We start from the raw sequence: 12,401 nt of genomic DNA on the forward strand, positions 1-12,401 counted from the left end.
GAAGAAGAAGAAGAAGAAGAAGAAGAAGAAGAAGAAGAAGAAGAAGAAGAAGAAGAAGAAGAAGAAGAAGAAGAAAGGAGCAGCAAACCTAATGTTCTTGGTGACCTCTGCTGACTAGGAAGAGACTGATGTCACTGCAAAGTATCCTCTGGTGCACAGATATAAAGAACAATTCTCTCATAAGCCGCATGTTGGGTCTCACCTTAAAAACAAGGGATTCTTTTGAAATGAATAATTGACATATAATAAAGTCTCCTCCAACCAGCCTTTGTAAATCATATACAAAAGACCCATTGCAGTTACACCACCTTTCCATAAGTTAGAAGAATAGAGCAGGTCTAACCACAGGAGCTCCACACAGTAGCTCTACCCTACCAGAATGAGTGAAGCTTTAAACCATACATTTAGAGGAGATCTTTTAAGAGATTAAAAGCATAGTACTCTTTAAACTTTGTCAACCCATATAATCCGTTTCAAAGACACTGTCTAGGAACAACAATACTATAGTCTAATGGAAGAGAAAACTCAACTTAGTCCATCTTAAGTTTTAAGCTACTTACTAGCAAATAAGATTTTATGTGTTTTTCAAAGTAATTTGAAGCTATGCTATTACATGAAAGCTACACTGTTTATATTTTTGCTTATTAATCTTAACTCAGATCAATAAATTTATATATCAACAATCAAAATTAAATTTAAATAGCATAACAGTTAAGAGAGAGAGCACATATGTGTTCCTCACTCCTCTATACCGCATAGTTATTGCCACATAAAAGTAAACCATCCACTATTAAGGTTTATAGTAGAGGCTAATTTTATAAAATCTAAATCTGTAACAATTAAAAATGTATGAGCTTTCATCAAAACACACTGAGCCAAGTGGGTAATAAGCACATGGAGAAAGAGGGTCAACCTCTAACCTCGCCTCCTACCATGCTTACGAGTGAACGCAAAATGGATCAGAGTTAAATGTAGAAGCCGGGACAATCAAATATTCACAAGAAAGGATTGTAAGCCAAATCTTTCAAATCTCCTAGGCAAAGAGGTTTTAAGTACGATATCAAATATTTGATTCCCTCCCCTGCCCCAGATAGATAGACCAGGCTGGCCCCGAACTCACAGTTATGATCCATTTCTTAAAATGACAACCTTGAGCTTAAAACTTCAAAACTTGTATATTTCAAAAACACAGAAGCCGGGCGTGGAGGCGCATGCCTTTAATCCCAGCACTCCGGAGGCAGAGGCAGGCGGATTTCTGAGTTCGAGGCCACCCTGGTCTACAAAGTGAGTTCCAGGACAGCCAGAGCTATACAGAGAAACCCTGTCTCGAGAAAAAAAAAAAAAACACAACTGAAAGTATCAAACAGGGAAGAAGAGGTTTAATTAAGTAGAAATGTAGTATATGCGCTGCTTGTGGACGTTGTACATCGTGGTGCGGAGCCTAGTGCGCACCACGATGTACAACGTCCACAAGCAGGTGATTATACAGAGAAACCCTGTCTCGAAAAAAAAAAAAAAAACACAACTGAGAAAATGACAAATCAGACTAAGATGTAGCTCAATTGGTGAAGTACTTGCCTAGCAGGCCTCAGAGCCTCATAAACAGGGCATGAGGGTGCATGCTATGCCTGTAATCCTATCATTTGGGGGGTAGAGACAGGAGGATCAGAAACTCTAAGCCAGGCTTGGCAACAATTTGACTTTGATGTCACTCTGGGATACATAAGATCCTATAGCGAAAGAAAGGGAAGTAGACAGGGAGGGATGGAGAGACGGAGTCCAACAAAGCAAGAATTTTATTTGGAATACATATTCGGCAAGAGACTTGTAAACAAAATTTTATTTCAAAAAATCCTGTTAATTCAGCTTAAAAGTTGATGAGCAGCTTGTCTTAGCCTGCCTTCTACTGGTATACGGCATATTTGAGAGCAGGTAATTTATTAAGTAAGGCAGTTTATTTTGGCCAGTGGTGACAGAGGTTGGGAAGTCTACAAGTATGGTGCCAGCATTGAGTCAGCTTCTGGGAACAACTCCATGGTGCTTGCTCTCATAGAAGAAAAAAATCAGGACTAGCAAGTACGTGCAGAAACCTCAAACCACGAAGGGCGAACTTGCTTTATAACAAGTTTATCTATCCCACTATTACTTATGCACTGAAGAAAGGCACTGATTCCACTAAAGACCAAGATGCCTCCTAAAGGTGCCAGCACTTTTCAATGCAGTGTGGGAATCAAATTCCAATATAAGTTGTCATACAGGGCAAACCCTATTCAAGTCATGTATTGTACACCCCTACCCCAACTAAACACTAGCAAATAGCCAGGCATCAGAGTGCACAAGGCCAGCCTGGTCTACATAGCAAGTTCTAGGACAGTCATATCTACGTAGTGAGACCTTATCTCAAAAAGCAAAACAACAAATATGCATATATACAAATATATACATGTATGATAAGAAAATATATGTGTGTATGATAGAATAAGTGAAAACATGGTCAACAGTAAAACACTGTTACTAGTAAAATGCAAAGTTAACACTTCATACCCAGTGGAATAGCTGTAACAATCAGATAACTGCTATTGATAAAGAAATGGAGACAAGCTGGGCAGTGGTGGCACACGCCTTTAATCCCAGCACTTGGAAGGCAGGGGCAGGTGGATTTCTGGGTTTGAGGCCAGCCTGGTCTACAGAGTGAGTTCCAGGACAGCCAGGGCTACACATAGAAACCCTGTCTCAAAAAACCAAAAGAAAAAAGAAAGAAAGAAAGAAAGAAAGAAAGAAAGAAAGAAAGAAAGAAAGAAAGAAAGAAAGAAAGAAAGGGAGAGCAATGTTGGTGGGATATAAAACAGTACAACCATTTTGGAAAACTGTTTGTCAGCATCTCAAAAAGCTAAGGATAAAACTACACTAGCACCCAGCAATTCCATTGCTAAGTCCCCATCCAAGGTGTGAAAAGATGTGTGTCCCCAGTGTTAAGGTTTGGATATGAACTGTCCCTCAAAAAGACCCTGTGTGTTGAGGACTCAGTCTCCAGTTAGTGGCACTACTGAAGTGGATTGGATTCCACCTCCAACAAGGGACTGATCCCTGCTGTGTTCATATCATGATGGCCATACGGGGTGGTAGCAGAAAGTGGGAGGCGAGCTTTATTACATCTTTTTATCTCTTTAATGAGGTAAGCTTCTTTGCTTCATATATTCCCTAGCACAGTGTTCTGCCTCATTACAACACAGGACAAATTGATCAAGTTGGGATAATATTATTGTGCACTGTGTAAGGATTGTCTTTTATTACTCAAATGCTGAGTTCTGCACCAGCAGAGAGCTGAAAGCAGAGCCAACTTTGGTATTGTTATTCATATGGCTACATCATTTTGTAAACACTCCCTCTCTCACCTTCTGATGGTTTTAATAAAGAGCTGATGGCCTACAGTGAAGCAGGAAAGGACAGAAGGGATTTTAGGAGAGACAGGACTCTCTCTCTGTGGAAGGAGAACCAGGTGAGGGAGAATTCTCCAGACAGATGCTGAAGAAGAAGTGGCACTAGAAACAGACACGGTAACAAGCCACATCTAAGCAGAACTTAGAATAAATGGGTTAATTTACAAGCTAGGTGGGAATAGGCGTAAGTTAAGCCCGTAAGCGTTCACAATAAATATAAGCCCCCATGTCACTACTCAGGAGCTGGTGATCCCAAAGTTTCCCTTACAAGTAACCACAGACTGGCACCTCTTCAACACAGCTGAACTACATCTTTCTACCCTTTGAGTTATTTTCCCAAGTATTTTCTCAGAGGAGCAACACACATCCACACACAGAGCTCTGCATGTAAATCTTCATGGAGGCACTCTTTATAACAGCCTATATAGCAAGACAATGTCCAGCAGCTAAGAATGTAAGAGGATGGCAGCACAGACATACAATGGATGACCACACAACAATAAAAAGGAAGAAATCGGCTACATGTTATGCTAGATATGAACCTCAAAAACAAAATACTAGACATAGAGACACCTTACTCCATGATGCCAATTCATCTTTTTCCAGCAAAGACATTTCTTATACATATTAGACATAAATAGTGGTATCTGAGGGTTGTGGGTGTGAATGATATTAACTGTAAATGGCTAAAATAAATGTTCTACAGCTAAGATACAATGATGGTTGTGGTACTTGGCAAACTTACTAAAAACTGTTGAACTGTACACTTAAAATCAGTGACTTTAACAATATGTAAAATATTCCTCAGTATATGTTTTTAAAGCTACCTTTGCCTTGGATAGGGGAGGGGCTCAAGAAAGTCCACTCTTCGATGAGAAACTACTTAGGCAGTTCATAGCTGCTCGTGGGGCTGGGGGAAGGGGGGCCTCTAGTAGGTTACCTGTGTTCCAGTGGTTGGCTCTATACCCAGGCACGGATCTGCAGATAGATATATATGTATAGATAGACAGATAGAGATATGTGACATTGGAATGGAGGTTTGGTGGGAGGGCATTAAAGGAGTTGGAAAGAGAAAGAGCAGTGACTCTGATTAAAGCACACTGTATGAAATGTCAAATAATAGATTAAAATGTACTCTTTTTTTTAAGTTTTAAGATTTGTTTTATGTATGTGAGTACACTGTAGCTGTCTTCAGACAGAAGAGGGCGCCAGATCTCGTTATGGATGGTTGTGAGCCACCATGTAGTTGCTGGGATTTGAACTCAGGACTTCTGGAAGAGCAGTTGGTGCTCTTAACCACTGGGCCATCTCTCCAGCCCTAAAATGTATTCTTAATACGCATATACTTTGTTTCACCAGTCCCTTGACTTAACAACTACAGCTGTATTGATTACAAACCCGCTTGACCTAGCTTAATTTCTGTCATAAAACACCCCGACTAAAAGTGACTTAGGGAAGAAAGGGTTTATTTTAATTCAAATTTCCAGGCTACAGTCCGTTTGAGAGAAGTCAAGGCAGGAACTTGAAGCACATCCTCGGTCACCAGCAGAGAAAGAGAACACATGCAGGCATGGCTGCCATCATGCTCGCACATCCCTCTATACTTAACAGAGCGCAGGACCCAAACTCAGGGAACAGTGCTGCCCAGAATGGGGGAGGGCTTCCCACTTGAGCATGCGCAGAAGCTAACTGGATCTAAATAATTCTTCATTAAGCTTCCTTTCCTAGATGATTCTTCCTTGTGTGCATTTGACAATTAATAGTAACTATCACACCACATAGGGAATATCTCTTTAGGGAAGATAAAACGGTCAGGAAAAATCCAAACCGCTCGTTCCAACAGGGTTCTCCAGGAAAAAAGATTTTTCTCATAAACCAAAGGTCCCTTCTGTTCCATTTATATTTTAGGAAGCTGGCGCTTAGAAGCAGACAGAGACTATAACCAAATAGTTTTGAACTATCCCTTGACAATGGCCTGAGGAATCAGATCGGGTATTCCACTCTACATCAAGAGAAAAAAAAAAAAAGCAAGCGCAAACAAAAGCACTTAGCAGAACATGAAAGCATATAGGCTAAGTTATATAACTTACCCTAAATGGCAAAGCAGCCGTTTGCATAACTTTGCAATGCCACAGCAAAGCAGTTCTCTGCAAAGATGGTGTCAACATCATTATCTAATCTCTATCATTATCATCTCCCAACTATCCACAATTCTTACAAGATCCTGACTTCACAAGACTTCAAAGAATTTTACAAACATTTTAGGTCTTTACAAAAATACCCACTTGGTGAGGCCACGTGTGACCGACCACCTTAATATAATCTGCCAACCTCACAAAAGTCTCCATCCTTCCTTCCCCTGTTCTTTCTCAATAGGAGGGGGCATATACTTTTCATATGTATTCTGATTGTCTTTCCCTCATAGCCAGTAAGTCCCAGGAGAGCTCAGGTTTTGCTCTTTCCTAGAACTCCGTTGCCCAGAACAGTTCCCCGCATGTGGTGAGCGCATTCAGTGTTTTCTAGTTGTACAAACCCGTATTAGATACACCAAGAGGGGTTAATCCTCCCAGGAATGAGGAGTCTCTCCCTTCTATTCAAGCCTTCACTGGAGTTAAAATGTGGAAAATAAGCCTCAGCATAAAATCCCCAGACTGCTTACCTGATATTTATTCAAGAACAACAAAAGGCTAATGTTTCACTTTTAATTCCCAACTTGCTACCAAGTATTTTTTTTTTAACAAGAGCTGTAGTACGGGTAAAAGGACCGGTAATCAAACCCCATGTGACTCTTATTAACTAATAAGAAAGCAAAGCAAAGTTTAATACTTAACTAGTTTAGTGCAGTGTGAAATTTCAAAAGCAACCTGTTTTTTCCAAAACCCCCAAAGCAATCCCTTCACCAACAAACATCACCCTTGCCTAAGCAAGTCTGACCTCTTGGGGACCCAAACTCGATCACCAAGCAACATTTTCTCCCAGACCCTGACCACAGAATCCTTCCTTGAACCAATCAACCTACAGGGCTAGGGGTTCTCCTAAATTCTCTGCCCAACCCGCTGCATTCCAGCGTTTTCACACACCCAGCAGGGGGACTTGGCACCTCTCTGCTCTAGGCATGCCCCTGATCAACTCCACCATCAAAGGACTGGGACAGGGAAGAATCTGGGAAAGGCAGGGACCTCATCAGCAAGGCCAAAATTGGAGGACATCTTAGACCTCACCCTGAATCTGCCAATTCTCTGTGACCTTGGGCGTGTCGCTGAAGCCTTGGGAGCTCGAGTTCTCTCACCTTTAAGGTGAGGACCGCACCCGGCCGGTGCCACGTTAAGGATTAAGTGTGACCACAGATGAGGCTCCACGCAGAGCACTTGGCACCAGTGGGAGACCCCCTCTCCCAATCCGCGGCGGCCGCCGTGACTCCCCCATCCTCCCCACGCTTCGGGGACCTTCGGACTGGGCCAATCGCCCAATTCTGCAGACAAGCGAGCTGAGGCATAGAGAAAAGACAGGGCGCTCGGAGGCACCCCCCAGCCAAAACACACCCCATAACCGCCGGTCCCCCCGGACCCACGCCCGGGCTGCCGCTCCAGGTGCTTGTGCCCCGGGCTCGCCCGCGAGCGCTCCACCTGCCACCCGGCCTCGCGCCCGCCCGCCCGCGCCGCTGCACTCACTCTTCACTTTGCCGAAGGTGCCGACGCCCAGGGTGTCCCCCAGCACGTAGTGTCCGATCTTCACCCGCCCGTCGTGCTTCTGCTTCTCAGCCATGTTCGGCGCGCGGCCTCCCCCTGCCGCGGGCTCTGAGCGCGGCCGCCGCTACCGCTGCCGCCGCCGCTACAGCCGCCACCACCGCCGCCGCCGCCTACCCACAGTGCAGCGGGCCCGGGGGGCGGGACGGGGACGCCGGGGGCGCGGTGGGGAGAGCGCAGCCCGGCGCGTGTGGACGCAGGCTGGGGGAGCAGAGCCGAGGCGTCCGGAGGAAAGCCCAGGGCGGTGAAGATGGAAGGGATGAATCTGAGCGCGACCGAGATGGAAGGGGAATCTGAGGAGAAGTGGGGGTGACGGGGTGTAGACCGTGAGCCATGCCTCGGGACCAGAGGGCCAGGCGCTGGGGAGGGCGGCCCTCCCCTAGCCCCTGGCACGCTCCCCCTAGCCAAGGTTTGTTTGTCTGGGAACGTTCTAGTCCGTACCCTCTTCGGATGGCGTCCCATTGTTTTGTAGTTCCTGGTCGTGTTATTGTTAGGTCTCAACCCCGGGACAGACTGCCAACGGAGACGCCTAGCATTAACATAGCAAAGGTGACGCTGATTCTCTCAGCATCCCTTAGACCCCACCTGGTATAGGGTCCTCCTGCCTGGCATACCCCGACCCCTACCCTGAACTCTCCAGCCCGGGGACTGAGCTGCCCCTTCCCTCAGGTCCTCTGGTCCCTAGATAATTCAGCCATTTTGGCTGTGCCAGTTTCTTAGTCCAGGCCTCCCACCCCTCTTAGGCTTGGCTCCTCTCTTGCTCTCCCTCCCTCTCTCTCCTCACATGGCCCTGCTGAGTCTGGCCATGTGTCTCTGCCTCTGCTTCTGCCTGTCTGTTCATTTTATCTATAACAGGCCTTCCTCATTGTGTTAGTTAAGGCTTTTATTGTTGCGATAAAACACCATAACCAGAAAGCAAGTTGGGTTGCTGGGTTTATTTTTTACACCTCCACCGCACTGTTCATCATTGAAGGAAGTCAGGACAGGAACTCAGTGCATGGAACCTGGAGGCAGGAGCTGATGCAGAGGCACGCGGAGGGGGGGGGGGGGGGGGGGGGGGGCGGGGGCTGGAGAGGGGCCGCTGCTTACTGGCTGGCTCATCAGGGCTGGTCCAGCCTGTTTTCCTACAGACCCCAGGACCACCAGCACAGGGGCATCACCTACAATGGGCCCTTCCCCACCAATCACTAATTAAGAAAATGCCTTACAGCTGGATTTTCTCAGTTGAGGTTCCCTCATTTCAGATAACCTTGTGTCAAGTTGCCATATGACAAGCCAGCACATCCACCACACCCAGGAGCAGTTATGGTCTCCTTTTGTTTCTTCATTCAGTTATATAGACAATCGTGTTATAGAGATAAAAGACATTCTCTTCAGGACTCTCGATTCTAACTCATTTGAACAAAATTTCCCAATAAATCATAGACACAGCCCTAAGTATATTTCAGCACTTGCATACATGTGTGTAGATATGCATTATATACTGGACAAGGGAGAAATACTAAAAGAAATAGGAAATAATTTACATGTGCAGGTAAATGTAGAACATAGACAAAACACAGAAGGTATCAAAGAATTGTGGGAAACAAAAATGATGTAAAAACACATTAAAGAAATGAGTGTATTGAGGGTGGAAGTAAAAAAATAATAATAATAAAAGGGAATCCAAAGCATGCCCAGAGTGTTACCAGTAGGCAAATCACTTATGAGCAAGCAATCTCTTCCTCCCGGCTCCCCCTCACTCTTCCCCTCCCTTTACTTAATGTTAGCCGACCTTGCCATAGCTGAAGATTATTTGCTTCCTATACAGAAATATGAAGACTCATATGACTTCCATTTAGCAGTTCCCTGCACACATACAAACGTGCTTCAAAACCTAAATACTTGCAGCTTTTCCCATGAAAAAAAAATAATTTAGAAACACAAAGAAAAGGGATTATTTGCTGTTTGGGGATAAATTATTAGAGGTTAGTCAAACATCTGTGACACTGTGCATGCCGATAGAGTTTCATAGTCACATTCCTCGAACGTGAAGCCTCAAGTCACACTGTCTGTATGTAAAGAGTGAACCAGGAAATGGGTATAACACAACTTGTTCCCTGAGACCTAGTAAACATCCAACTGACCAACTGGTGTGTACACCATGGCAATCTAGTGAGAGATGATCTCAGCGTATAAATTATAGACATCACAGCTGTTGGATATGGGCTATTTTTGTTCATTCTGCAGATCACCTTTCCTGCTGACAAGAAGATCTCACTTATGAATCTCAACCTCGATGGCAAATTTGAGACAGCTTCCCCGGGCTATTTTTAAGGCTGAACTTTTATTTGGTTAAAGACCACTCCTTTGCTAGCCATTCAGAGAAGGAAGCTGAGATAGCTCTTCTGCTGAGAGTCTGTGTTGTCCTAATAATCTAATAAATGATGTTGAGGAGTCTTTAAATTGTGAAGCTACACGAAGAAAAGCTATAAACTGAGATCTTAAAGCATGTTGAATTGTCGACTCACTGGCAATTAAAGTTTCATTGTTATTACACTAACCTTATAGTTTTATGCTAAACATAAGTAATACTTTCTTGATTAAGAAATTCATTTAGTCTCAGCTATTTGTCATCAAGGAACATTATTGTCCCCATTTTATAGATGATAAAACTCGATTTCCCTCTGTTATTTTTCCCCCAAGGCTATAAAGCTAAAGGCAAAGCCAGCCAGACTCAGATCCAGTTCCAACCTGCCCTCTTCCTTCCAGTTCATTACAGCTGGAATCCCATGATGCTCTGAGAGAGTTCCAGTATGTTCATTGCCAGAGTGTCCCCTTCTGACACTTTTATTTCTAGAGCAGAGCAGTGTTCAATCCTGTTGGTGCTTTCTTTAGTGGGAAGTAGAATGTTACCTGGGTGTGGAGATGGGAAGGTCTTTAGTGGTAATACACTCTTCGGGTGCCCTGTGTACTTCGTGTGTAATTCCGAGGCTGCCTCACCCTTCTCAGCAATGCAGAACTCTGTACTAAATGGCTGGATCTCCTTGTGCCCCTAGGATACTCACCTGAGAACATTGTAAATGCACTCTATCCTATTTTATTATTTTGCAGTGGTGTTCCAGTGCTGCTGTTGCTTAGATTCATAGCCTAGGAAACTGTTCGGTTCTGACCACGGGTCTAGCTATTCTGACCACTTGTCTAGCTGTTACTGCTTTAGTTCTCAACAATTAGACCGCTGCCATTTTTTTTCCCTCAAATATTCTAACGCAGGACCTGAATGGATAACTGGAATACTCCTAGACCAGTGCTTCTCAACCTTCCTAATGCTGGGGCCCATTATACAGTCCCTCATGTCGTGGTAACCCCGACCATAAACTTATTTTTGTCGCTTCCTCATTACTGTAATCTTGCTGCTGTTATGAATCATAATGTAAATATCTGTGTTTTACAATGGTCTTAAATGACACCTGTGAAAAAGTCATTCAACCGCTCCCTCAAGGGGTCGTGACCCACAGGTTGAGAAACGTAGTACTAGACTACATTAGATTGCATTAGTGTCATCAAATACATACAGCAGGGTATCTCCAAGTTCAGGACATTGTAAAAAATAAATTAACTATGCAACCAGTACTGGAATTATAGGTGCCCACTACTGCACCCAGGTTTTTGTTTGTTTGTTTGTTTGTTTTGGTTTTAATTAATTTATTTATCCACTTTACATCCTGATTACTGTCCTCTTCATGGTCGCCCCTACACACACAGTCCCCTCCCCCATCCTTCCTCCCCTTCTCCTCTGAGAGGGTGGAGGCCCCCTCTGGGTATCTTCCCACCCTGGCACAGCAGGTCTCTGCAGGGCTGGGTGCACCCTCTCCCACCAGAGGCAGACAAGGGGCAGCATATTCCACAGACAGACAGGCAACAGCTTTAGGGACAGCCCCTGCTCCAGTTGTTGGGGATTCACATGAAGACTGAGCTGCACATCTGTCCTATGATTGCACCCAAGTTTTTACTTGGATGTTGGAGAGACGCACTCTCCGACTTTGATCAAGGAGTTTACTCTGTTTCTCTTGATGAGCCTCTCTGCTCATATTTCATGCTAGTACTCTAGTAATTGTCAAGCCTATTCAAGTATAAATGTCCAGTAATGTATTAATAGGTTTTAATGCATATGAAATTGACATTTTCATAGCTCGTTTGCTTTGTGTAGGGCCTAATGGAATTTAATATATCCTCCTAGAAATTTTTGTTCAAAAATAGAGAGGAGGGCACAGGTTCACTTTTTACCAACTTGGTTATCAGTGTGATTGATTGTGTTGGAAAGTGTTTCTCGGTGTGTCTGTGAAGGTGTTGACAGGAGTATTTCTTTCTTTCTTTTACTTTTTTCTTTTTCTTCCTTTTTTGTTGTTGTTTGGGGTGGGTTTTTTTGTTTTGTTTTGTTTTGTTTTTTCTTGGGGGGGGGTTGGTGTTTGCTTGTTTATTTGTTTTAAGACAGGGTTTTTCTATGTAGCCCAAACTATCCCGGAATTCATTTTGTAGACCAAGCTGGCCTCAAACTCAGAGATGTGCCCACCTCTGCCTCCCAAGTACTAGGATTCAAGGCATGCACCACCACCACCCAGCTGTGGACAAGAACACCAAACACGGGGATGACCTATCCTGAATAGAGTAACACCATCTCATAGGCTAATGCCCAGGTAGAATAAAAGGGGGAAAGAAAAAAGAGCCAGCAGCCATAGGCATTCTCTCTGCTTCCTGACAGACATGACATGAGCTGCTGGGCCCCACTATTACTTCCTCACCGTGACAGACTATGATCTTTGAAACTAAACTTCCTGTTCTGTCATTCTGACAGGCATCTTGTAACAGCCATGCAAAGCAGTTAAGAAGCCCAGGTTAAATAAAAGGCGTAATTTTACATATCTCAGCATCCCAGTCAGAGGTAGAGGGAAACACGAGTCAAAAGCTACTGAATTTTATAGATATGTGGTAAGGCATTTTTATTATTCTTCAATTCAAAATAAAAAGAAAATTAAGCATTTAACAATTATGCTGATGGGATCTTGTCTGTAATACAGGTTCAAAATATACACTCAGAACCCATTCTGTGAGAAAATAAGTTTAAAGATGGGCATAGTGATACTGTACTTCTAGCATGGATGAACCTAGAGGTGGGAAGATCATGAAGTCCAGAATAGCCTGGGCTATGTAGTGAGAGGCTATAAAAGAAGAAAAT

At 43.9% G+C, this 12,401-nt stretch overlaps 1 protein-coding gene across 2 annotated transcripts in view; it reads right to left on the bottom strand.

Moving 5' to 3' along the window:
- Positions 1–7,309, bottom strand: part of Prkaa2 (protein kinase AMP-activated catalytic subunit alpha 2) — a 72,447-nt gene extending 65,138 nt beyond the window's left edge. The window contains exon 1 of one of the 2 annotated variants that reach the window (XM_021160008.2): positions 7,112–7,309. In XM_021160008.2, coding sequence (XP_021015667.1) covers positions 7,112–7,205 — 94 coding nt within the window. In that variant the 5' untranslated portion in view covers positions 7,206–7,309. The remainder of the gene's footprint in view (positions 1–7,111) is intronic. The other variant, XM_029475872.1, reaches the window with a different exon arrangement.
- Positions 7,310–12,401: the final 5,092 nt, after the last annotated feature.

Source organism: Mus caroli, chromosome 4 (assembly GCF_900094665.2).
Source record: "Mus caroli chromosome 4, CAROLI_EIJ_v1.1, whole genome shotgun sequence".
Classification (NCBI taxonomy): Eukaryota; Metazoa; Chordata; class Mammalia; order Rodentia; family Muridae; genus Mus; species Mus caroli.